This window comes from Daucus carota, chromosome 1 (assembly GCF_001625215.2).
Source record: "Daucus carota subsp. sativus chromosome 1, DH1 v3.0, whole genome shotgun sequence".
Taxonomy (NCBI): Eukaryota; Viridiplantae; Streptophyta; class Magnoliopsida; order Apiales; family Apiaceae; genus Daucus; species Daucus carota.
In genome coordinates this window covers 38,077,679-38,105,451 of record NC_030381.2, presented here as the reverse complement: position 1 = coordinate 38,105,451, position 27,773 = coordinate 38,077,679, and the positions used below count along the sequence as shown (strand labels likewise).

Genomic DNA, 27,773 nt, shown 5'->3' with positions numbered 1-27,773 from the left:
AATAATATTATTGTCGGAATTGTCTTATACATCCTTTTTAGAAATTGAATAATATACTTTTTAGAAATTGAATTATTTATATTATATTCATGGAACTCCCCAGGACTCTCCACATTGGTCCAAGTATGGTTACTTACCGGTGCCTTTATCTTTACTAGCACAATATTTTCCTTTTATTTTAACTACTTTCTAAAAAAAATGGCAAAATAGAAGTATTTTACCAAACAAGCCAAAAACAGAAAGTATTATACCTGAACAAAACTGAGTAATTTACCTTTAGAATCAAGTCCCTAGCAACCTTCAAATTAAAATAGACAATTCAATATCATTAGAATGAGTTCAAAACCAGTACCATAGAGATATACCATAATTTCCATATTTGCAGTGTATCAAAGCTACCTCGCTGCCCAAAAGTACGAGGTTGAAAACACATCTCTACTCAACTCAAAAAAATCACTACTAGAGATCCTAATTGCTAGACACTTATAAACACAAATTTTGATCTAGGAGTATTGTCTATCCTTGAAAATTAAGAAATCACGTCCTGCATTCCTCTTTATTAAAGAATTCCCACCCATCATCAATAAGCTCCTTCTGATGGCTAGGCACCTCCTCTCCATATGAAATCTGATCATCGGCAATTGATCTGTCAAGTGCCTTTATGCTGTCAAGAGCATGAACAAGTTCTGACATCTGCTGAGGTGCGGTACTTGGTATAGAAGAACTGGAAGAAGTCAATGACGCCAAAGTATAGCTGGAAGATAGTAACTTGCTTAATGGAACATGTTGGTCAAACTTCTCTTTGATCAATTTAATGTCCTGGCATACAACTGATATTTCTCCTCTACAAAATAAATAGAAAATTGTAATTATACTTTTGTGTTTCGGGATCAATATCATGCAAAAGCGATATATTTTCTGGCACTCTGGATCTTTCTGATAAATATGCCAGGGCATATGCCCTCAACAAGTAGGATCTATGCACAGCTGACGAACAGTTGAACAGATAAAAAACTTGCCCTACCAATTTACCAAGTTTAAGGAACTTACTGAATTATGTCGACTAATCGGCCACGATCCATAAGAAACTCTCTCAACTAAATCACAAAAAACGCAAGATGTTGAAAATTATGCACTAGAAATATTTATTTTAACATAAAAAAACAGAAAAATATTTTGTGCGAGGGTAGATAAGTACCTCAGAGTTCTTCTGTGCTTCTTGCTCAAGAATCTTCGACTCCTCAACCACCTTTTCCATAATGCTGTTTTCATATGCTAGCGATTTGCGAGCAAACTCTTCCTTGTCCAATCTTTCTTGCTCTGCAGCTTTAATACCTCTTTCTGCTTCTTCCAATCGCCCTTTAAGTGATTGACGCATCTGCAAAAAGGAATGGAAGCATTAAGATATGAATAAGGAAACATTTGTCACTTTTCTCATTGCCTCAAAGGACATATATAACAATACTAAAAACATGTCAAGTATAGAAACTGAATATATAAGACTATGACTATCAATATAGCATCATAAGTGAATCAACTTAATACAAGCATAAATAATTTCCGGATTCTGGCAAATAAACAGACATCCATGTGTACAGCTTACCAAACAACATTTACTGATGTAAAACTAAAAATGAGTACATATTTATATGCAGGAGCACCAAAATGCTTTTGGCATTGGCATGTTAACCAGATTAAAACACCAAGGCCATGAACACAACTTACAGCTATTTTTCTATTTCATAGGAATTGAGAAGGATACAGTCATGACTTATACAGAAGCAAGTTCATTAGTTAGAATAACACTCATGTGCAGGGTAATACTATACTTCCCATTAGTACATGGCCAACAAGAATCACTAACCTATTCTCTACATGAAGTAATTATCCAGCATTACAAAGGGAGTTATCATCAGGCTCATATATGTTAAACAAACAATGCAAGCTGCCAAGTAACACCCTCCCCTACCCCTCCCTGAACACCCACATGAGGAGTTAATTCTGATGACATAACCTCATCAAGCATGGCAAGAGCTTTATTCCTTTCATCTGACATGCTGACCAAGCGAGACTGAAGCTCCCTCACTTCAGTGGCTAGAATAGCCTTTTCACCATAAACTTCTCCAGCATTCTGCATTAGAGGAAGCTTGAAACATAATAAGTCAAAGATAACAATGCATTTAATAGTTCAGCTAAAAACATTAATGTAAAGGTACAGAACCATGTCATTTGCTTCCTTTGCACGTTGAAGCATCTGTTTTAATTCTTTCACATTGATAAGTATGCTCAAGCCCCCATGAGCAGCTTCTTCCTCCGCTTGTTCTACAGAGTTCTCTTTGAGCTCTACTTCTCTCATCAAGCTGTATAGTGACTCCTTCGCTGACTGTAAAGTTATCTGAGCACAGTGTTCAAAAATTAAAATCAAAAGGCAGTCACATCCAGGAAATATACATACATGCATGCATACATACATATTTTATAGCATGTATTAATGATTTTTAGCTTATATTCATGGTGCTCTTAATTTAAATTATGAACCTGGTTAACTAATGAAAAATATAAGTAATTACAACAGAAGGAAACAGAATTGAAGGCTGATCACCTTTTCACTCTTGGAAGATTCAATAATATCCTCAAGATGTTGAGTGCTATATATATGCTCGTATTGCGATCTGATGGCAGTGTTCACGTCAGTCTCGCCCTCAAAATCATCAAATACTGTAATTGCTAACCCTTTCTCAGATGCAGCTACAGTAAAATTACTTTTCTCCGGTTTATCAACATTTGAAAATGTTGTCTCGGGATCAGCCATAGTGTGGATCGCAGACTTGTTTTCACAATCAATCATTTCACTCGGGGGTACATCAGTTTTTGAAACAGTAATGAATGAATAACTTGGTTCAGGCACCGTGACTAATTCTATGCTGTTTGTGGAACCATCAAGCAAAACATTTTGAGTTGAAGATGAAGCTACATCACCATCAAGAGATGAATCATCTAAAACTTCCGAATCTTCTTTGCTACTCTTTTTAGAAGTTTGTGATGAACTATTTTTCTCATTAGCAAACTCTATATGCACTTGCTTAGATTCGTTATTAGAGGCTTTTTCATTAAGTAAAGTCGTATTTACGGCAGACAAATCAACACCAACGTTACTTATATCTGCAGATTCCCCTGGTGATTTCTGGTAAACAGGCTTATCTCCCATGCCAACGATTTCACCATTTTCACTTGAGAGGGATTCATATATCTGAGCAAAAAATGTAGGGGAAACAGCTTCAGCACCTAAAGAGTGAAAAAGAATCCATTAAAAACTTGTACGACAGAAAATCAAATGTACATATGTAAATTCATACACAACTCAATTCCACTGCAAAAGGACAGAGTACCTTCAAATGAGCAAGAATTAATCTCATTGGCAGAATTAAATGACTCTGATTTCACAGGAAGAAAGGGTATGATCTCTTCAAGAACAACTTTAGCAGCTACTTGACTATCCTTTGAGTTCTCTATTGCAACAGCTCTAAGCACACGAGTGTCAATCTGTTTAAACAAAAAAAAGATATAAAAAATCACCAACTACAAATACAAGATAGCAGCTACAAATGTAACTAAATCTATATGGCATCATAAGACAGAAAATGGTGTATGCATATGAACTCAATTCCCAGAAGTAAACAACCGAGACTCGAGATTGTCCTTCGATGATCAGATTTAACTTTCTTTAACATAACCAAGTATCATCATACCAACTCGATAAGCATATACAAAAATGTGCATATCTGTGGTTAAGAATACGTATATACCGTAGGAAAGACCTCTTGCAGATGCCTATAAACCGAGTTTAAACCCATCTTCTTTAACTCCTGTATAACAAATATCTGCACAAATATCGAAAACAATCTTACACACTAAAAACTAAACATCATATAATCATAACAAGAATACCAAACAAAAAACATATGAAACACAATCATACCTCAAAACAACATTGTATTTAAACATTACATCACACAATCATACCATAACCCATTGGAGATCAAAGGATATTAAATATGAATCAAACGGCAAAAAGCATAACATAAATTATAAATCGAGAAAACAGAGGCAAATTCAATGTAATGTAAGAAAACGAGAATTGAACTGCTAAAAGACCTAGGATAGACACTTACCCAGAAACCCTAAAGATGATTCTTGAGTTTAGGATGTTTCGATGTTAAGATTTAAGAAGAGAGATAAATACGAGGTCGCTATATATATGTCAAGACGGAGAGAATTATGTATAAATCTTTATTTGTTTATTTATGAGAAATTAGTTAGAGTAGAATTGTTATTTGTTGAGGATTGTATCTAGATAAACATTAACGATCAAAATGACTGAGACAATATAATCTAATTATCTAACTAAAGACAACAATTTTATTATAACATATTATATATGCGACCAAATTATATATCTTACGTTTATTATATGTAGGTATATAATAAGATCATTTTAATATATTTTTAAAATGTCAATACTATACGATATAAATATTACTCTCTCCATCCCATTTTAGTTGTCATATTTCTATTTTTATTGGTCAAATTGACTAAGTTTTGACCAAAGATTATAAGTCACTCTTTCATTATTTTTAGAAACTGAAAATCACATACTAAAGTAGATCAAAAGTTATTTCCGGTGACATTTTTTTTATTTTTCTCAATTAATAAAATATTAATAAATTTTAGTCAAAGTTTGGTCAATTTGATCGGTACAAAACCAAATGTAACAACTAAAATGGGACGTAGGGAGTAGTTATTACTTATCCTTGTATGATATTCCATTAAAAGGGAGAAAAAGTTGGAGTTTTTTAAAATTTTATTTTCTACATATGCTCCGATATTTTATTGGGAGATGTGAAATGATTGCAAATAACTTTTTTTTATTCTTTTTAGAATAATTTTCTTAATTCTATATTCTATTTGAACGGATTACATGAAAGAAAACTTATCTACTACTATATCCTCCCCGATTTTAATCTTGACATTTTTGTGCTTGTTAATGTAATTTGAGGTAGGCAAACAAAATAGACATGTTTTTCTATCTTCTTAAAAGAATAAAATATCTTTTTCTTAGTAATTTTTCAAAAGATGTGTTTTTTTCCACACACTTATCTATGAGGAGATTAAATAAAAGAAAATTTTAGAAACATATAATATTAATAATAATTTTATAAATCAATCATACAAGATTTTTATGTGGTTTGTTATTGAATAAATCGTAATTATAACAGAGGTTAAAGTATAACAATCAACACTTATCGATATTGTGATATAACACATGTTCATAATTTATACATAAAATTTCATAATTTTTTTATAAAATTTTCAATTTTTTTAATAAATTTTAGTCTTTTAACGAACATATAAATTTTCATAAATCATAATATTTTCAACTTTATCATTGAATCATCTATTTTATTTTTGATAACCTTTGAGAATGAATATCGGAATTCTCCACCTTCATATGTCTTAAAAATCTGATAATAAGCTAATTTTAGAATTTATCACATATATAAGATGATTAACATATCTACATTGTGATATCTGCTTTCTTTAAAGATATTCTTATCTCTAATGTCAGTATATACTGATCACTGTAAAAAAAAAAAAGCGGCTATTTTTCATCGCTAAAAAATACTAATTGGAAAACTCTATTTTGCACCGTGATAAAACTAAAACTATGCTAGTTCATATAGGTCTGTTAATTTATTTTTTTTAAAATTTAGCCCTTTTTTTCGACCGTCCTTTTAACCAAAACAATTTTTCACTGGAAATTCGAACAAAAAAAGGTGCTTATAATATATTTGACTGGCTATTCTCGGACACTTTTATTTTCAATCATATACGGTCGAAATTATCCGTCGATAGGCGATCTAAAATAGCCGTTTTTTTATAGTGAACAGTGACATCACATTTTTAACTTTTATATGTGATAATCCTATATTTCTGATTTTTTACATAATACTTTCGCATGTGATAAATTTGATTTCCGGTTATAAAATAAACTAGTGAAAAAAGCCGCGCTTCGCGGCGGCGTGATAAATTTTGATATGAATCAATATTATAATAGCATTAAAAATTATTTTGAGTCATCTTCTCGTTAAACATATCACTAATAAAAAATATTATAATTGGTATAGAAAATTGTTTAAGTGGTCATCATGTCAAACACAATACTAATAAAAAAATTATTTCGAACCCCATCCCGTCAAAGACAATATTATCCATAATCATTATTTTTATGATAAAATTAAATATTATAATTTAGATCAAAATTAATGTGAGCTGCTCTCTTGTCAAACACAATACTAATAACAAAGTATTATAATTTAGATATTCGTTTCCTTACTGTCAAACACAATACTAATAAAAATTATTCTAATTATGATAAAATTAGAGATTATAACTAGATAAAAATTATTTTGGACCGTGGTCCCGTTATGACGAAAAAATATATTATAACATAGATAAAATTTTATTTTAGCCACTTTATTCTACCCACTTTCCCGTCAAACATAATATTAATAGAAAATTTATTATTATTTAGATAAAAATTAGTTTGGGCCGCCTCCCGTGCCCGTCAAACACAATACTAATCAAGAAACATTTGCATCATCATAAAATCAATATATGATTCCTATTTTATATATCTTATTTTATTTGTTAATTATTTTTATTTTATGTTTCCTATTTATTAGTTAAAAATTAATATTCTTTTATAGTTCTATTTTTTTTGCTATTAGTTTTTTAATGATTATCATCTTTACAATCCTTTATTTTCTATTTGAAATTTAAAACAATTATAAAACTAAATCGAAAATAAAAATTATACGTATTTCCTTACAAATCTTAAATATAAATTTTATTTTATCTATGATTGTTAGTTTAAATAAATATAATTTTTTTCCTTTTAGGATTCCTAAATAAGAAAAGAACTGTAATTGTATTAACTTTTGGAATCCTTGAACTTGATTTTTTAAATTATAATTATATTTTCTATCTCAAATTTAATAAAAGTATGAGAAAAGAATTTTCTTATTTTTAGAATCCAATAAAAAAAAGAATTGTATTATCTTTAATATACTTGAACTTGATTTTTTAAATTATAATTTTACTTTCTATTCGAAATTCAAGAAAATTATACGACTGAATCCAACTTTTATTGAGATTGGTTGTAAGTTATGTATGCATAGTATTTGAATGAGGTTGCGACGATCTCAAAGATGTTTTCATGATAGAGTTGCTATCTTATTTATTGAGATTGGTTGTGAGTTATGTATGCATACTGTTTGAATGAGGTTGCGACGATCTCAAAGATGTTTTCATGATAGAGTTGCTATATGTATGCATACTGTTTGAATGACGTTGCGACGATCTCAAAGATGTTTTCATGATAGAGTTGCTATGTTATTGATCTTTTTGGAACGACGTGAGTTTATGAATAGACAATTTGATATTCGGGAAGATGCTGATTTTTATTTTTTAGATATATGATTTGAGAAAAACTAATAACATAAGATTATAAGATTATAAAATTTATAATTTTTAAAAATAAGAATTATTTTTTTAATTATATTTGTTAAATAATTGTTATTTTGAATAAATAGGATCCTACTATTTTATGATTTTTAAATAAATAAGGAATTGTACTATTTTTGCAATCCTTTTATCTATACAATACTTGAACCTGATTTTTAGATTATACTCATATTTTCTATATTCTTAATTTTATTTTCTACTCTAAATTTAAGAAAATTATTTATATATATATAATTTGAATAGAATTAATAAAATAAGACTATAATTTATAACTTTCGAAAATAAGAATTATGTTTTTATTGTATTTTTTCAATGATTGTTATATTAAATAAATAAAATCATACTCTTTTTACGAATCTTGAATAAGAAAAAGAATTGTATTTCCTTTGCCACCCTTGAACCTTATTTTTAATTTTTAATTTTATTTTTCATTCAAAATTTAAGAAAATTATTTGTTAGATATATGATTTTAATTTTTTTAATAAAATAAGACTATAAGTTTTATAACTTTTGAAAATAATAATTGTATTTTTCAACCTGATTTTTAAGTTATAATTTTATTTTCAATTTGAAATTTAATTAAGAAAATGATAAGACTAAATTCAATAATTCTAGACACGTTGAGTTAATAAATTTTATGATTCGAACATATCATGTTCTCTAATTTATTATTTGTGTCTACTATTTAGACTCTTAAACGTAGTTGAGTATTAGATTATTCTTCTATATATCTTATCAAAAATAAAATTTTATAATATAAATTTCGAATATATCTTCGATATATCTTATAGAAAATAAGAATTGTACATATTACCTTAAAAATCTTAAATATAAATTATATTTTACATATTATTATTAGTTTGAATAAATATAATCCTACTTCTTTTAGTATTCCTAAATAATAAAAGAATTGTATTATCTTTAGAATCCAAAAATCTTAAATATAAATTATAATTTATCTATTATTGTTAGTTTGAATATATATAATCCTACTCCTTTTAGTATTCCTAAATAATAAAAGAATTGTATTACTTTTGGAATCCAAAAAGAAAAAAATTGTATGGACGCTTGGAATCCTTGAACCTGATTTTTTAAATATAATCCTATTTCTTTTAGGATTACTAAATAAGAAAAGAATTGTATCATTTTTTTTGACAAAGAAAGAATTGTATCATTTTTAGAATTCAATAAAAAATACTAAATAAAAAAGAAAAGAATGGTATCATCTTTAGAATTCAATAAGAAAAGAATTGTATTACCTTTAGAATTCTTAAACCTGATTTTTTGAATTATAACTATATTTTCTATCCGAAATTTAAGAAAATTCAGAAGACTGAATCGGACATTTCTAGACACGCCCGCATCTTCCTTTATATATACTAGCTTATAGCCCGTGCAAGGCACGGGAGTTTTTTAATTATTTATAAGCTTTTTAATTATATTGTAAATAGTGTGAAAGAATTTAATTTATAAATAAAAAATAAAAAATTTCAATTAAATAAAATTTGAAATTATGATTTGTTTGTAAGTCAGAATTATTGTAAAAATATATAGGTTCTACTTTTCAGACTTGTTTCTGTAAAAAAAAACTGGTCACACGTTGGATCATCCGAAAGTGACGATGCAGTATAAAATAGCCATTAATAGCTTCAAATAAATTATTGTAATCAAGCCATTTCTTTTCTCTTATGTATCATGCCAAAGTATTAAAATTTTTTTAACAAATTTTAATATATATTGAGTAGAATATGTGACGTCAACTTCCATTAGATTATATTTATAAATGTATTTTATATTAAAATTATTATAATATGATTTAAATTTGGCTTACTAATCTTAAAATATATTAGATAAAAATAATTTTGTGACAGTGCGATTTATATGATTCTACAATTAAAACTGGTAGGAAATATTTATTTTGGATTAAAATATCCGTCTTATTAATTTTAAAATATATTAGATAAAAATAATTTTATGACGGTGCGATTTATATGATTCTACAATTAAAACTGGTAGAAAATATGTATTTTGGATTAAAAAAGTCATAAACATGTGAAAGACAGAATTTGTTTTGGATTCAGAAAAGGAATTATAAACATGCAAGTAGATATCAGTTGCCTTTTAGAATTAGAAGTTAATTTTGTTCTGATCTAACGGTGCTTATTTGTTCAATATACGATCCAACGGATGATAAGATTTTGGACAATGTGATCATGCGACCAAATTATCTCCCTTATGCTTATTATATATAAGTATATAATAGCTTATAGCCCGTGCAAGGCACGCGAGCTTTTTAATTATTTATAAACTTTTTAAATATATTTTAAATGGTGTGAAAAAAATTAATTTATAAATAATAAATTAAAATTGTATGTATCATGCCAACGTATTAAATTCTTTCTATCAAATTTTAAATTATTTTAAGTAGAATATGTGACGCCAACTCCTATTAGATTATATTTATAAATGTATTTTATATTAAAATTATTATAATGTGATTTAAATATTTTTCTAAAAATTTTTGTGGTTCGAGATTAAAATTGATAAACACGATTTGTTTTGAATTAAGAAGATGAATCATAAACATGAAATAAGATGGTAGAATTTGCTTTGGATTAAGAAAAAGTTTTTGTATTCGTTCCTCACATAAATCGGGCTTATTAATTTTGAAATATATTAGATAAAAATAATTTTGTGACGGTGCGATTTATATGATTCTACAGATAAAATTGGTAGAAAATATTTATTTTGGATTAAAAAAATCATGAACACGTGAAATACAGAATTTGTTTTGGATTCAGAAAAGAAATTATAAACATGCAAGTAGATATCAGTTGTCTTATGAAACAGAATTTAATTTTGTTCTAATCTAACGGTGCTTATTTGTTCAATATAGGATCCGATGGATAAAAATAATTTTTTGACGGTGTGATTTATACGATTCTATAATTAAAATTTGTAGGAAATATTTATTTTGGATTAAAAAAATCAAAAACACATGAAAGACAGAATTTGTTTTGGATTCGAAAAAGGAATTATAAACATGCTAAGTAGATATCAGTTTCCTTGTAGAACATAATTTAATTTTGTTCTAATCTAACGGTGCTTATTTGTTCAACATACGATCCAACGGATGATAAGTTTTTGGAACATAGGACCATGCGACCAAATTATCTCCCTTACGTTTATTATATATAAGTATATAGAGTTAAGTTCTATGGAGTACAAAAAAAAATGGAGTATTGGAGTACAAAGTTTGATAAAATGTAATCCAGTCATCTAAATTTCAATTTTTTTGTCCATTAATATTTGTAAATATTTGACAACCTGCACATTATGTTCTGCAACATAAACATCGTGATCAAATGGTAGAATAATTACTTTTATAAATCATAGGACTCTATGTTCTGCAGTATAACTAATAAGCAGAACAATAATCTTAATACTTGTTCAAGTTGAAAGATATTAATGATTAATTGACAATTATGTGAAAGACAACTTATAAATGATAGATTATATCAAAATTTAGATAATCAAAGATATTATATAGGATCAAACTAAAAAATTATGATTTGTACTCCAATACTCCAATGTTTTTATGTACTCCATAGAACTTAACTCTAAGTATATAATATATATATTGATGATTGATGATGATTGATTGATGATTGATGATTGATGACTATATATTTGAAACTTTTATAAAAAAAAATCTAAAAGGACATAAAATTATAAAAATAAAAAAATTAAAAAAAATGATTGTAATCTCGTCATTCACATTTCCCGGGAGAAGTTTGAAAAGCCCTGCAACAGACCAAGCTCTCACAACAATCACTCCATTGCAAACACACACTCCAATTCATAAACACACACACACACAAATCAGGTATGTTTAATCACTCCACTCTATCATCTTTACTCAACACTAATCACAATAGCACAATTTCTAGGGTTAGGGTTTGGTTTCAATTCACTGCTTCAATTTCAAGTCTTAAAGTAGCTTGGCGTAAAGATCATAAACTAGACCAAGCAATTGATAATGACAAACACTATAGACTATGTGCTCGTGTCGTAAAAGAGGTGTTAAATGAACCAGGGCAAGTTATTCCCCTTCGGTATCTCGAGAAGCGTCGCGAAAGGCTGAGATTGCCGGTTAGGATTAAGACGTTTATGGATAGGAACCCTAGTTTGTTTGAATTGTATTTGGATAGGATTAGGCCGAAGGCGGAGGCGGTTCCGTTTGTTCGGGCGAGTTTAGGGTTGAGGAGGTTTTTGGAGGAGGAGGAGAGGATTAGGGGGGAGAATGAGAGGGTTGTGGTGGGGAAATTGTGTAAGTTGTTGATGATGGCGAAGGATAGGGTGGTTAGTGCGGATAAATTGGTGCATGTGAAGAGGGAGTTTGGGTTTCCGAATGATTTGTTGGTGAGTTTGGTGCCGAAGTATCCGGAGTATTTTAGGTTGGTGGGGAGTTCGGGGGAGGGGAAGTTGTTTTTGGAGTTGGTGTCGTGGAATGAGGAGTTTGCGGAGTCGGTGATAGAGAGGAAGGCGAAGGAGGAGGAGAGTTTGATGGGGATAAGAGTTAGGCCGGCTTTTGATGTGAAGCTCCCATCGGGGTTTTTTTTGAAGAAAGAGATGAGAGAGTGGATTAGGGATTGGATGGAGCTGCCGTATATATCGCCGTATGAAGATGCATCGAATTTGGATCAAGCGTCGCGAGAAATGGAGAAGAGGACGGTTGGGGTTTTTCATGAGCTGCTTTCGCTGTCTCTTTATAAGAGGATTCCTGTCCCAATATTGGGAAAATTTTGCGAAGAGTATAGGTTTTCGAATGCATTTTCGACGGCATTCACAAGACATTCGGGAATATTTTATATGTCGTTGAAGGGGGGAATTAAGACAGCTATGCTTAGGGAAGCTTACAAGGATGACCAGCTAATTGACCGAGATCCACTGCTGGAGATCAAAGATAAGTTTGTGGAGTTGTTGGATGAGGGACACCGAAAGAGAGCAGAGCAGTTAAGGGCGCAAAGAGAAGCCATACAAAAAGACATGGAGTTGGTAGCAAAAAGGGATGGGGAATTAAACTGACATGATTGAAAACAATATCATTGTGTCTGAAGTTGCTAGCTTTTCTTTCATATGTGCAAACATGATACGAAGTTTTGTTACATTTTGAGCAAAGACCATAACCAAAGATATTAGAACCAAACCATGAGTTATGTAAATTCTCAAATGAGTTTAAATTGCAAATCAGATGAAATCAATACCGATGTTCCGGTTCAAACGATTGCGAACTGCCACGGTGTTCTGAAAATCGGTATCCTGTCCTGCATACCGGTAATTCGGACCAAACTGGTGATTGGTCTATTATCATCCCTTTTTTATTACATGAAATATGATATTGTGTAAACACACTGTCCTGGATACAAAATTTGTGATTGTCACACAAACACTCGCACAAAGAAAAAAGGTCCTCTCCTCTCTATTATATTTGTTAAACCGTATCTGGGAATTGGTTCACACAGTATAAGTTTACCCAGTATAGATATAATTTTAACAAATTCTGAATGTAATTGCATAGTCTGAGGGTAACCTGATACATATTTGTCAGTCTGTCTGCATCTAGTAGTCTCGATTATTGTTTTATCTTGGTAAGTATTAGTTTTCACTTTTCAACAACTTACAAGTCTCTTATATTATCAAGTACACAATAATGTTCTTATCTCTTCAAATTTGTAAATGAGGTTCTAGTTTTGCTCTCTAGGTTGCCAATTTTTTCTTCCATGGGTTAATATGTAATTGCCACTCTGCAACTGTAAGGTGTCAGAATGTGAAGCCCTAATCTGTGGAACTAAACACTGTATAGTCAACTCACAACGATGAGATTGTAAGATCTTGCTTATTTTGCGGCACTGTGCTTGGTGTAGGACATTACCTTGACTGTCTGCATTCGTAATTGCTCATATGTATGTATTATACTGTACATTTTAATGATGAACATTTTTCCTGTTCTTTGTTTCTCCTCTTAGTTTACTTTTGATGAATTTTTTTTTTTAATTAGCAGCTTGCAGAGAAGAACAAAATTACTTACTGGGGACTATGTCATTACTGGTACAATTTCCCTACATATTTGGTATACCGGCATTATATATATTTTAATCAGTAAGTGAAGGATATTGATTTTGTTGTGATTACTTATTCCCAAAAATATAAATTATCCGACTCCGTATATTTATATCCGTACTGGCTCATTTACTGGCACTATATATGTGGGATTTTCTGTGGTGTGCCCAAGGGCACACAATAGTCACTAACTTTCATGGTAATAGTAAATTTTGATTGGTGGATGAATAATAAATGTTAATTATTAGCTATATAAGGTATCCATGTTGAAAATAATTGAAAATACATCACTATTTCATTAGTAAATATATAATTAAACTATGCCTTCAACACTTATATAATTTGAGTTCAACATTCTTTAACATATTTGGTTGAACATCGGTAGAAATTGTGTTGGAGAAGTACATAAACTAATTTTTCAATGTAAGAACTAAGTTAAACGTATTATATAACCAATATTTATGTTTCTAGACCCTAACCAAACCCTAGAGGTATAGTTTAAGCATCTCTATAAATATATTCAACACAATGATAATTAGTGTTCTACCCCCGATGTTGAACTCCAGTTACAAATGTGCTGAATGCACGATTTATTTATGTGTTATTTTTAAATATTGTAATGTTTTTTCAATAATTTTCAACATGGATACTTTCTATAACTAAGGATTAAAGAATAAAAAAAGTTTGTAAGTTTGTAACTTAAAAAAGTTTTTATTTGATCCTATTCCTATATATATAAACTACTAGAATAGAAACCAATGCGATTAAGTAGAATGATGCGGGTTTTGGGACCGGGGATGGACCCTGAGATGGGCATAGACGGGGTCTAAGTGGGGCCTAATTAGGCCGGGTCGGGGCCTAATGGGACCATGGTGAGGCCAAGGTTTGGCTCTGTAAGACTGTCTGGAGCCTGTCAAGGGCCTGTGAGGAGCCTTGGCGAGGCCCTAGAGGGCTCGGGGTGGATTGAGTGGGGGTGAGGGTGGGCCCTCGATGGGTGATGACATATAGGGGGTGGGTGAGGTCATTTAGGTATAGTTTCTCTTTGTTTCCATTTTAGTTTTTATTCTAGTGGTTTCCATTTGAGCAATTGCCTATATATATATATATATATATATATATATATATATATATATATATCCATATGTCTTAGAGTAATTGATAGTTTTACTCCCACATTCTCCAAGTCCTTTCCATTACCAAGTCAAACTTTAGCTTATCGTTTGTACTTTGTTGAATGCTTTTTGCCGAAGTCAATTTACATTTTACTCTATTTGCAGAGAGATTGTCAAAATATTATTGTAATTTTATATGATATGTAATTAAAATTGTGTTCCCTAATATATATATTGCGATGAATAGCGTTAAAAACAGTGATTAATTGCCTTTGATATTCATGATGTGGCCCATGTAGGCTTTTCACATTGAATTTGTGTAAAATATCTATTCTGAGAGTTAGTCTGGATTTAATGTTTGACCATATTATATGACCAATCTATAAATTTCATTTCTCTGCAGAGGCAACCTGGTTAGCTGTGTGTTTAAACTTCACAGAGCCGTGTTTGATGAAGCCTCAGTTTGGATTGTGTAGAAAGCTAATATTTTGAAAGGTAGTTTAGATATAGGTAAACACAAATTACTTAATGTTTGATGAGATATATTCTTTAAAGAATATTACGCATTGTTGTGTTTAAATTTAAATAGTTGTATCAGATCAAACTTCAAGATAGCGAGCTACTAATATACATGTAAGGTTTTTATATATATAGGCCTCAACATATAAAAGATTTAGATATATAATTTATCACTAACAACTTTGCACATTTTGTGCTTTCTGAAATACATTGATCTATGGTTGTAACGAGGTTACTTACTCGTAAACCCCCCCCCCCAAAAAAAAAAAAACACGAAAAACCCTACCCACACATGCAAATGTATATAAGTAAACACTAAGCTGATATTTTCACAAGTATAATTGCATTATATTTGGGTGTTTGGCCCTAACGCACGCAGATAGCCTGATACAATACAATGCGTGTTTTTTTTAAGGTCACTTGTAAAACAAACAAATTTCTGGGACAGTACTTAGCTGTATAATTTCATCTATCACTGTATTTTGATATTTAGATTTATATGTTAATGTAGTGGTTTGGTATATTTTCTTTGGTAAACCGCATCTTCAGTGAACCATGTTTTGGTCATTTGGTGTTTTCTTTTGCTGATTAAGAAATGCAGTTTACCACTTGATTTTCTGAACCACAGTGATAATAAGTATATTATTAGGTCATAGCTTCAAGGAGTGACTTCATTATTGCAGTTTACTGCACATATGTTCGACTCTTAGAAAAGGTATAGGACCCTGACTATATTCTGTATGGGTTATTAGTGAATGAAGTTGGGGATCTATTCTTATCTGCATATAGGTGTGTGATTTTTTTATTAGCAACTTATGGTAATGTTTGTTTCTAAATTCAGTACTTGAAGTATTGTCATGTGCAGCCTTATACTGACAGTATTAGAGCAAACCTGTATCTCAAACCAAATGGTTTCTTGATGATTTTCTGAATCACCTCAACCTGTCAGCGTGTCAACTAAGAAAGTCACGGCAGGGGCAATGCTTTTTTCAGCTATCAAATGCAAGTTACTACGATGATTTATCAGGTAAGAAGGTTTTAATGTTGATTCGTGAAATACCTCGATCTGTTCATTTGCTGTTTATTGTAAAACTGTGTTGTTGGACCATTCACATGGGGTGGCTTCGTGGGTATTAAATGCTGGAAAAGAATATGCACCAGAAACACTCTATTTTGCTTACTAAACAACACTCAGAGACATTATGTAACCATCATGATTGATCATCTAATTTTACGTCTCCCTGTAAAGATGATTGGAGTTGAGTATATCGTCATTAGTTATTTCTTATCTAGACATAGTGCTTAGCCTGTGCGTATGTTTCTGGCAGAAACTTTAGAACAAGGTTAGTTCACTAGTTGGGTCTGATAGAAGTTTGACAGGGATTGAGACTTGATAGGAAGTAATTTAGATCGTTCAACTCTATGTGACAGAGAAGACACTGTTAGAAATACAGTGAGAGGTTAGTGAAGTGCTTATGTTATGCTTCAGTGTCATTGATTTGAAACTAGCATGCTCATAATAACTAATAGGGAAATTTGCAAAAATACCCGTGTTTTCAAACTTATTTTCAAAAATACGGTCGAAGTTGCAACTGAGGTTGCAACACAGTTGATTTAGAGTTGATTTTCAGTTTACTGGCGTTGCAAACAACGTTGCAAATGAGGTTGCAGCGTATATTTGAAAATAAAATTTGCAACTTGGGTATTTCTGAAAAAAGCCCTAACTTTTTTTTTTTTCAGTTTACATAAACTTAAAATCTGTTGCCAGTCTTGCGAATTTGAATTTCACTTTTGGGTTGTTTTAAGCCTAATAAAAAGGTTAAATCTTTTCAATTAAGCTGAGGCTGGAAAAAGGTTGCACTTCAACCACCTGCGCATCAAACAGCAGATATTCCCTCACACAATTTAAATGAAATTTCTAAACCAATTCATACCTAATTCTCTCTGTAAACAATTAGCTATCACACTTTCCCTACTCTGTTGGTTCTTTTTTACTATTTTATCAACCTGCTAGAATACCTAATTAGATACAACCACACATGTCTTGTGGTCTAGCCTGTAATATAACATTAGTATATAATTAGAAGGATAACCTTCGAAACTGCTGAGAATAGTAGTAAGCATGGACTACAGAGTTTGTAAATTTAAGTTAGCAATATTTTCATTATTCCTGGTTATGAACCCCAAGATTGAGTGCCTTCCTAGAAGGCAAACACCTGGGCCACCTTTAGCTCCTATACGACCTACTCCCTTGTGTGATGCTCAGATTGCAGTGGCATCTAGTGCGTGTTCAATGATGCCATTTTCTACAATCCCTCCTCCAACCCCGCTGTCACTAGATAGTCCGTCCCCTTCACCCGAATCTCCTCCACCATCGCACAGACATCGACACAGACACAGGCACCCGGGGCACCGTCAAACGCCTGTCGAACATGAATGTTGCCACTGGGTACGAGCAATAGACAGTGTATGTGTCTGCAACTTGCTGGTTTACTTGCCCGTCTTCCTTTCCAAACCTGCCCACAGGTACACTGTTATAACCGATCCTTCTTGCAACGTCGCTTATACATGCCCAGGCCGGCTGATAGGGTAAGAAGTATCTTTCATGGAGGGATTAATAGTTTTACTTAACGTCTGATTATGTCTAGGATCTGTAAGTCCATTTCTGTATCGCTGATTCTCTGTATGGAAGTTCAGATTCAACTCTCTTCAAATGTTTGGTTTTATGCAGATTTAAACATCACATTTTTCTTGATACTAGTAATGATGAACTATCATTGGTCATGACCTTTTGTCCTTTTTCCTCTGAACAGAAGAGATGACTTCTTGTGTGTTGCAACTCTTTTACTCTTTTTGTTACTTATTTTTAGGCATTAAAATTGTAGTTATATACGACAAACATGCTATGAATAGTATTATACGTGGACAAAGACCATAACTAGTCTAGGAAGAGACAAGATAGTGACTCAAGAAGAAGTTTTATTCTATGCTCATCTCCGACTTTCTGAACAGTGGTCACTGTCTTAGTACATTATTTCCCTCGAGAGTGTTCCATAGCTGTACCATCTATGAAATTCATTGTCCAGCCATACTGAAGTGACAGCAAGCTAACATACTAGGGTTTAGCTTGTGCATGACTCTTCTATATATGCATGTAGTAGGACAGGTATCTTTGAGGAATCCTCAAGAGGTTCACATACCCATGAGTTCCTCAGAAATGTATTAGACTATAAATAAACATTATAGCATGATAACTGCAGAGTAAGTTGTCCAGAGAGCCAAAATTCTGCCATTGCTGCATTTTGAACACACAGCGCTTCTATTATCGAGTTGAAGTGACCATGGCTTTCAATGTTGTTCCATTATTATGCAACTTAGGGTCAGAACTCTTAAGAAATTGACTAACGATTGCCTTGCTAGGTTTTAGCACCAGCTCCTTCCATGCCTTATTGGACTCCTTGCCATACTTTAAGAAAGCATCAGTTGCATCTAGCCTTTGAATATCCCATCCCTTGTCATGCATCAGCCGTAAAATTTTATCTTGCTGGCGACAAGCCAATTTGCAACTGTTGATCTTCACTTCATATATAGCTTCTTGCAGCAGCTTTGCTCGAGTTTCTTCATTCACATGTGGCTCGAGTCTGAAGTAGTAATCAAACTCGGGCACACCAATGGCCCTCCTTATGCCAGTTGAATAATCAGCATTCGGGCTGAACATTTGCCTTGCCTCATCCACCATCCCCTTCTCAACCATCCGATCAGCACGGTCTGATATAATTTGATGGAGCACTGTCATCGAAACATCCACCCAAAGGTAACAACAATCATACTTTGATCGGAATCCTGCTGCTTCATTGTCAATGAGAAATTCAATGTAAGAATTTGAGCCTCCAGCAATGATAGGAAGTTTCTTTTGATCTATAATAGAAGCCACCGTGGAGGAGGCCATGTTAGAAAAATCTGTGCATGTAAAGTCTGCAGAAGGATGCTTTATCCCCAAGAGGTGGTGTGGCACACCACAACTCTCTTCAGCCGTAATTTTGTTTGTAATCACGTCCAGACCTTCATAAACTTGCATTTTATCCGCATTAACCACCTCCCCATTAAACTGAGTAGCGAGATCGACTGAGAGTTTCGACTTGCCAGTACCCGTTGCTCCCATAACCACCACCACCTTGTCTTTAGATGGCCGTAGCCTAGAACTGAGTCGAGAGTTGCCGGCTTGAATTTGGAGAAAAGGGTGAGTTGGTTTGCAGGTAAACATGGACATTGTCATTTTCTGTAAATACTTAACTAATCAATACCAGTCAACAAGTGAAAGAAAGAATAAATATCGTATTAAATAATAAACAAACTTAACAAATAAGTCTAATACTTGCATATAAATATTCTTCTTCTTGAAACTGATCGCAGAGAATATGTGGAACGCAGAACACAAAAGTACAACACGTACTGGGTGTTCCCTTTGTGCTACTGAGAACTCTGATATTTTAGCAAAACTAACTGGCTTTAGAGGCTTTATATAGCAACTCCCAACTCGTACGAGTTGCGAGGAAAAGCAAAGTATCTGTATACGCCACATGTCATTGTTGTGGACTTGTACTCTCGTAGTGACCTCTCTACACTTTATACTCTCTGATTGACAGATTATCTTGTTATAATGTTGAGAACCCGAGGCGCCCATCTTTGGGACAAGTGATGGAGAGTCGAACTTGAAACCTCCGTGAAGCTTGAGCTATGATATTATGTTGAGAATTATGTTGAAAATCAATTAATCTAAAATATTAAGGTGTTAGGAAGATCTAAATGGATCTTATAGGATTACTATATTTGAACATATGTGTCTATATTTTTCTGCACTTTAACTAATGGTTTCTTTCTAAATCCTAGCTTAGTTAAGTCTCTAATAGCTTTTTAAAGTTTAAACTGTGTAGAACTGAGTTGGTTTAGCTTATTGGTGAGTTAAAATAGAAACAAGTTGCTTAGATGCTCGTTGTTGGAGATTTTGTCCAATTCAGGAGTACGTGTAGACAGATGCAAGAGGGATGATAATTGGGATTAAGTAGTCTTAATCACTTTATTTAACTAGGATGATATCACTAATCATTGGCTCATGCAATAATTTATTGGTCCGGATAAGCTAAACAAGCTTTCTTTTTCCTTTTTAATTGTAACAGTCGTAAAGTAGTTTCATTTGCTATTAGTCATCTGATGAGACATACGATTCCTGTAATATTTATGGACCTCGCTTGACGTTTATAAATATAGGCACTAATACAGAGTGAGAGAGAGCACGGCTAAGTACATATCTGAAAGGAACAAATTATTAGTGGATAGGATTACCACTTACCAGTAATCATAATGCACGAAGAATTTGTACATGCGCTTGTTATGGCCTCAACTGGCGCGTGTATACGTATATAGATCACAGAAGAATATGATTAGTTTATAATTGTTTGGTTCTCTTTTGAACGCGTTTCATATATTATAACAGAAAATATTAGATATTTGAAAATGGGGTTAATTATCAATTAGATCACTTATTACGCTAGAAAATATCAAGTGGGTCACTGGGAAATTTTTGGTCTCATTTGAATCACTAAAGTCATCAAAAATATCAAATAAATACCTCTAATATCTTTTCAAGGAGTAACATTTATTTTTCATTGAGTTTCACACATTTTTCTTAGCTGTTAGTATAATCAAATGAAAGGTTATGAATTCTATTATTTATGATAATATATTCATATTTTAAGAAATTTATTTACTATTTATTTTTAATTTTACAATTATTTTGTTTAATTTATATCAAATAAATACTAAATGAATTTTTTAAAATCTAAATATATTATCGTAAATGCTAGAATTCATAACCTTTCATTTGATTATACTAACAGCTAAGAAAAATGTGTGAAACTCAATGAAATATAAAGGTGGTGTTTGGCTACGGCTTTTAAGCCGACTTCTAGCTTATAAGCCAACTTCTACTTCTTGCGGAGTGTTTGTGTAAAGAAGTTAGAAGCACTTCTGGCGACTTATAAGCTGAAATTTTGGAAGTTAGAATTGCTAGCTTTTTTTCTTGACTTATTTTTTTTTTCGAAATTTAATTTCACAACAATGTGTAGGATCATTCTAAAAGATAGTTTATGATATTTTATTATTATTTTAGCAATTTTTATACCTAATAAGTCGTGAATTTTAATGAATTTATCCAAACACTTAAATAGCTTATAAGTCCAAACCAACTTATCACTTATAATGCACTTCTTTACTTTAAGCAATAAGTCGCTTCTTTTAAGCCCAGCCAAACGGCCCCAAAGTTTACTACTCGAAAAGATATTAGAGGTATCAATTTGATATTTTTTATGACTTTAGTGATTCGAATGAGACCAAAAATTTCTTAGTGACTCACTTGATATTTTTTAACGTAATAAGTGATCTAGTTGATAATTAACCCTTTTAAAAAATGTTTATATTTTTTTTCTCAAATTAATTGATAATATATAATTAGTTCAGTTCACACTAATAACAATGAAATATCTATATACATATGAGTCATCCAATTAAAATTAGTTATATATTATTCGAGAAGGAAATTTGAGATCAGAGTTTGGGAACGCATCAATACTTATCAGAGCATAATAGAGCAATATGAAAGATGATCATATTTTTACATTTCTGCCCCTATCCGAATCAGAGGTAGATCATGTATTCGATAAGGGATCATTAGTTGTGCAAATAAATAAATTTTATGTTAAACAATTTCTTATTGCTGATTCTTGATAACTATTTGCTAATCAATCAATAAACAGAACAGTTGATATATAGTGATTAATTGCGGAAGTGGAAGAGAATAATCGAAGCCTTAATTTCAAGTCTCTATACCACTCGAAGTTGCTTGAAGTTGACCTTATTACGTACTAATAGTATTATGAAAATTATTAGGAAGAGAGAGAGATTCTGAAATTGACACATACAGATATTGTTATAAACACTAGGTACATATTAGAGAGATTTGATCATTCGAGCGTGCTTTAATATTTTAAACATCTGATTCTCATAGTCCATGTCCAAGTGGTTTCTTCCACTTTGTAGTGTTGCTCTACAGCCATATGATAATTACAATTCTGAAGAATATGAACCTATTTCTAAATATTAATTAGGATGTTTTTTGCTTCATATCGTACATTAAAGGAACTGTCCAGAATATATGTCTTCTTTATTTGTGTTGACTGTTGACCATAGCTTTCAAGGAACTAGGAATGAGTAAGATTACAAATTAAAATGAATTAATCATAATTTTTTTATAATTCTTTTTTTTTTTTTTTGAAATTGACCGATATCAAGGAATAAGAAATGGGTGAAATTATGATTTAAAACCAATTTATTATAATTTTTCTCTTAAGATATATGTTTATATGTATTTTCTCAAGTGATAAGATCTATTTGCTAACTTTTTTATAATGACAAAAACAAAAGGTTACAAATTATTCCGAAAGTTTGCGCAGACCTCTGAGAAAATTTAGGTGCCGAGTGCAAAAGGAGCAGAGCCGTGTAAACGAACAGAACTTGGAAAATTCATATTCGAGCAAAATTTTAATGAATCGACGAAATACATAATATTCAATATCTTATGAGACAAATTTCTTGTTCAAGTTGAAGTTCGCTAACAATCGAACTGAACATAAAATATTCATTAACATATCGAACATAAAAAGATGTTAACAATATTATTTTTATAGATTTTAAGATAGTTTTTAATTTTATTTAGTGAAAAAATTAGTCATAATAATACACATGTAATATTATAAATACACTTGTTTATTATCGAACAAGTTTGAGTTTAATGAACAAAATTGACTCGAATATCTCAAGAGTTCGATTCAGTTCGTCAATCAAAAAGTGTTGTTCGCATTTGAGTTCGATGAAATATTAAACTGAATTTATCAAACACAAACATCCGAACGAATTTAACGAAAAGTTAGTTTCGTTTACTGTTCCAAAAAAAGAGAGAGCACATCTTGAAATGTTTAATACTATAGTTTAATTTATTTAATTGATTTTTCAACTAAGGACAAAATATAGAGGCATGATTAAATTAGTAGTATCAGCTTCTTCGCGTGATCACGCAAGTCAAAGATTGAATTATTAGTTTCTGTCTGTGAAAATTAAATTGCAGTCTTGAGTTGTTAAAATTGACTAGTAAAATCTTATAATAATAAAACAAAAGACAACAACACAATACCAGGTTTAGAAAGAGACAATGAAAACGTTCATATATGATTGCGATCTTCCTGCCTGATTAATTTTTGATATAAAACTTACAGAAAAGGAGATTTTTATCTATATATAGTAACAAAATAGATATGAAATTGACCTGCATTTAGATTGTAATCTGGTTAATATGACCTGTTAATGATATCATAAGATTTTCAAACCACGAATCCATCCGATTTCATTAAAATCTAGATCTTTATTATTTATTTAAAATTTAAAAATCATCATATCTTACACATATATTATATTAATTATTATGATAATTAGATTATTAAATAAAATTATAAAATAGACAGGCATAAGTTTAAATCCTACAAGGCACCAGAATTTCAATTATAATACTCTCTCGTTTTCTTTTTCTCTTTTGTCGAATATATTATCTCCATTCTATTTAAATGTTCTGTTTCACATTTTATGCCACGTATATAAATTCAATTGAATTTTATAACTCCATAACTTGTATTCTTTTAAATAGTTCAAAATATACTCAGCTCTCCCCACCCACACACACACAACCCCCCCCCACCCCCATCTATATATCTATATATCATTTTTTATATGAATTCTTTTTCATAACTGCCTAACCTCTTGAAATTTTTTATAAAAATAAATTTTAATATTTATAAAAATACCATTTTTTATAAATTATTTACAAAAATACGATTTGCAACTTCTACAACAACATTTGACAACAGTTGCAACGACTTGCAACCTCTGCAACTTCGTTTGCAACAATCGCAAATGAGAAATTTCATTTGCAACTTATGCAACTTCGTTTGCCACACCACTTGCAACAGTTGCAAATGAGAAATTTCATTTGCAACTCAAGCAACTTCATTTGTAACAGTTGCAAACTGAGGTTGCAGAAGTTGCAAGTCGTATTTTTGTAAATAATTTGGAAAAAAAATCGTATTTTAAAAAAAAAATTTAACTTGACAATATTTTTGTAAATAATTTCTAAAAAGTTGGTATATTTATAAATATTCCTTTTTTATATTTACTTACTTGTTTAAATTTTTTTTACCCATAATGATCTATTATAATTTTATTACAACATTAACATGTATTTTTATCAATAATTGTTTATTAATAGTTACTATATAGGAATATTTATAAAGATATCAACTTTTTACAGATTATTCACAAAAATACAGTTAAGTTGATTTTTCTTTTTAATGCGATTTTTTGCACGACTTGCAATTTTTGTAACCTCATTTGTAACATCAGTATTATAAAGAAGGTTGCATAAGTTGTAAATGAAAATTTTCGTTTGTAAAATGGTGTTGCAACGAGGTTGCATAAGTTGCAAGTATTTGTTGCATAAATTGTAAATGAAATTTTTTATTTACAATCATTTACAACCATTGCAAAATGGTATTGCAAACAAGATTGCAGAAGTTGCAAATTATATTTTCGTAAACAATTTATAAAAAAAATATTTCTAAAAATATTGAAAGGTGGAAAAACTATCTTTATAAAAAATTTCAAAAACTTAGGCAGTTACAAAAAAAGCCCAATAAATATATTTACACTCAAACACATGTATTTTCTGTACAATTACTATTTCTAGTAATTAGTAAAACTTGATCGATTGATTTATTAGTTTTAGAAAAGATGGGGTTTCGTACGGCACAACTCGAATAATGATCTAAAAAGTTTAAATTTGTTCTGATTTTTAATGTGTTCATATTTTCAGTAATAAATTTTTTTATATTTTTATCATTTTGGACAATAAATCATTACTTTTATGTTTTATGTAAATATTAAATCAGTTTAAAATATATTTTATATGTGTTACTTAACTTTTTGTATGAAATGAAAATTATATTGAAATAATTGTGAAATAGAATCATACTAAAAACCTTCAAATTTGTTTAACAATACGCTACACATAGAGCGAAGATTACGCTCAACAAATTTTATTCAAATTTTATTCGAATTATAATCTATGATCTTATTTATTATTATTAAAATAATTAAATATTAATAAATTTAGTGAGAAGATTAAAATATTAATACGTAGATTTTGACCAAAATGAAGATAAAACAATGTATAGGAGTAGTGCTATGGGCAAATTTTGTACAGAAAATTTGTACATGATGATGATGTGGTGGCTTTTAATTTGGATTGTTGATGTATATACAGAGAAGTCATTCCAATTAAAACTCACCACATGTCATTATGTACAAAATTTTGTACACAATTATATACACCAAGCATTTTCCTTTTGTATAGTGTGTTTTTTATGAGTTTAGTGCATTCTTATTGCTATCTAATCATAAATTTGGATGACACTGCATTCACACCAATTCAACCAATAAAAATCCACCAAACTATCAAATTTTGTGTTTATTATGTGATGCTAATAGCATCTTCAACGGGAAACGCCAAGAGGGGTGTCGATGACATGTGGCATGACATGGACCGGAACTTTTTCGTTAGCACTCCATTGAAGATGTTGGGTGCTATTGGAGTGCCAAGTTAGTTGGCATTGGATGCTAAAAGTTGGGTGTCAACTTTATTTATGGTCCCAATAAAATATAAAATATTCATTTGTGGTCCCAATAATACATAAAATATTTCTTTATTAATAAAGTTGATATTTTGGAATGTCAACCATTAGAATGTATTTTGAAAGAAGGGTGCTAAAAATGATTTAAAAAAATGTGAATATAAAAAATAATATTTTAGATTATGTGTCAAAATTAGCACCCCTTAGAAGGTGCCAACTAGAGCTGGCAATTCGGTACACGACACGAAAACACGACACGAACACGACACGAAAAGTTTGGGTTTGGTTTTCAATATTCGGTACACGAACACGAAAGTACACGAACACAAAAAATACACGTTACTATTAGTGTCGGGTTCGGTTTTTAATATAAGTACACGAACGACACGAAAGTACACGAAATAAATAAATAAATATAAATTAAAAAATATATTATACTTATTTATATATATTGTTTAATCAATTTCAATTCTGTTATTTCATTTCTGTTATCTTATGCATTTATTTTATGTCTAATCTATTATTTGTCACAGAAAAATTGTAAAAATAATAGATTTATTGTGAAATTCGTGTACTTTCGTGTACAAATGTGTATTTCGTGTACATTTCATCCGGACTGTTCGTGGTACACGGAAGGTACACGAAATTTTTCGTGTACTTACGTGTACAGTTCGTGTTGACACGATATAATTCGGTTCGTGTATGTGTTCCAGAACTGGTACACGAAATCGAAACAGTTCGGGTTCGGCTTTGGGTTCAAGTACACGAAAACACGAAAGTACAGTGTTTGTCAGGTCTAGTGCCAACCGTGATAGATGCTCTAGGCAGCTTTAAAATGACCCGTAAAACAATTAGAAACATTGTCAGGTAAACTGGTAAAGTGACCCACACTGTTTACACACGCCCTAAAGTGGTGCGCAAGACCATTTGGATCACAACACCTTGGGTAAAGACTTCTTATCCACAAGAATGTCGGAATGAAATTGGGCACAAAATGCTACGTGTAATAGGATTGCAGAATAACGTAGTTGTCGAAGAATAAATCCCACCGTGTTTGAAAGTCTTGACAAGTAGCAAGCTAACATTAACATGGACCATGGTCACACTTGGACACTGCAGTCTACAACACCATCGATTTATATATCTCCCTAGTTGTGCAACTTTTTATATATTTTGACTTACGAAGTCAGCATGAAAATATGAAATTCTTTTGACTCCACTTTTGACTCGAAATATGCACTCTTGACAATCAACATTCTATCCGAAAATGTATAACTTCCTCAATCGGTCCACACGTACATTATTAACAAAAAACAAGGATATATCAACTTGTAAACGCAAAAATACGAAATGAAAATGGATTTTAAAAAACGCATAAATTTATAAAATACTGTGCACATGCATGATCTAAATATTTTCGAGAACCGGACACATTTGTCGCTGATTCTCGTATGATAAGATAACGTCTAAAGTGCGATTTACATCTTCTTCATAGCATGCATAATATAATGTCAACCAAAAATACGCAAATCAGCCACACACACACAAAAAAAAACTTCGATTTTAGTTTTCACAGAAAAGTTAAATCTCACCACCTCCCATATCTGGAAATGCAGGTTATGTTGGTTCTGCACAAGAAATCTGA

The 27,773-nt window shown here is 31.1% G+C and overlaps 3 protein-coding genes across 14 annotated transcripts; 1 reads left to right on the top strand and 2 right to left on the bottom strand.

Moving 5' to 3' along the window:
• Positions 1-299: 299 nt before the first annotated feature.
• Positions 300-4,307, bottom strand: LOC108205874 (uncharacterized). The gene is made up of 9 exons (XM_017375992.2): positions 4,173-4,307; positions 3,807-3,881; positions 3,390-3,543; positions 2,603-3,285; positions 2,222-2,395; positions 2,015-2,131; positions 1,199-1,378; positions 1,051-1,097; positions 300-844 (listed from the first exon to the last, which is right to left on the bottom strand). Exons 2-9 carry the CDS (start codon positions 3,852-3,854, stop codon positions 538-540), a joined length of 1,710 nt encoding a protein of 569 aa, XP_017231481.1. The 5' UTR covers positions 3,855-3,881; positions 4,173-4,307; the 3' UTR covers positions 300-537.
• Positions 4,308-11,281: 6,974 nt separating this feature from the next.
• Positions 11,282-16,648, top strand: LOC108206805 (protein WHAT'S THIS FACTOR 1 homolog, chloroplastic). Of its 12 annotated transcripts, none has more exons than XM_064082842.1 (4): positions 11,282-13,550; positions 13,649-13,695; positions 15,223-15,314; positions 16,204-16,648. In XM_064082842.1, exon 1 carries the CDS (start codon positions 11,473-11,475, stop codon positions 12,670-12,672), a length of 1,200 nt encoding a protein of 399 aa, XP_063938912.1. In that variant the 5' UTR covers positions 11,282-11,472; the 3' UTR covers positions 12,673-13,550; positions 13,649-13,695; positions 15,223-15,314; positions 16,204-16,648. The 12 variants fall into 12 exon arrangements, with proteins under 12 accessions (XP_063938912.1, XP_063938904.1, XP_063938919.1 ...); XM_064082834.1 differs by having other exon boundaries at positions 15,223-15,329; XM_064082849.1 differs by having other exon boundaries at positions 13,649-13,746.
• A 1,554-nt stretch (positions 16,649-18,202) lies between these two features.
• LOC108206811 (adenylate isopentenyltransferase 3, chloroplastic) lies at positions 18,203-19,812 on the bottom strand. Its single transcript, XM_064082864.1, has one exon. It carries the CDS (start codon positions 19,612-19,614, stop codon positions 18,661-18,663), a length of 954 nt encoding a protein of 317 aa, XP_063938934.1. The 5' UTR covers positions 19,615-19,812; the 3' UTR covers positions 18,203-18,660.
• Positions 19,813-27,773: the final 7,961 nt, after the last annotated feature.

Excerpts from the sequence above, each read along its gene's own strand:
- LOC108205874 (XM_017375992.2), bottom strand. The coding sequence starts at position 3,854 with ATGGGTTTAAACTCGGTTTATAGGCATCTGCAAGAGGTCTTTCCTACG. Across the intron at positions 2,132-2,221 it reads CAAAGGAAGCAAATGACATG|AATGCTGGAGAAGTTTATGG; the intron begins GTTCTGTACCTT and ends CCTCTAATGCAG. Across the intron at positions 1,379-2,014 it reads CTCTTGCCATGCTTGATGAG|ATGCGTCAATCACTTAAAGG; the intron begins GTTATGTCATCA and ends TCCTTTTTGCAG.
- LOC108206805 (XM_064082842.1), top strand. The coding sequence starts at position 11,473 with ATGTTTAATCACTCCACTCTATCATCTTTACTCAACACTAATCACAAT.
- LOC108206811 (XM_064082864.1), bottom strand. The coding sequence starts at position 19,614 with ATGACAATGTCCATGTTTACCTGCAAACCAACTCACCCTTTTCTCCAA.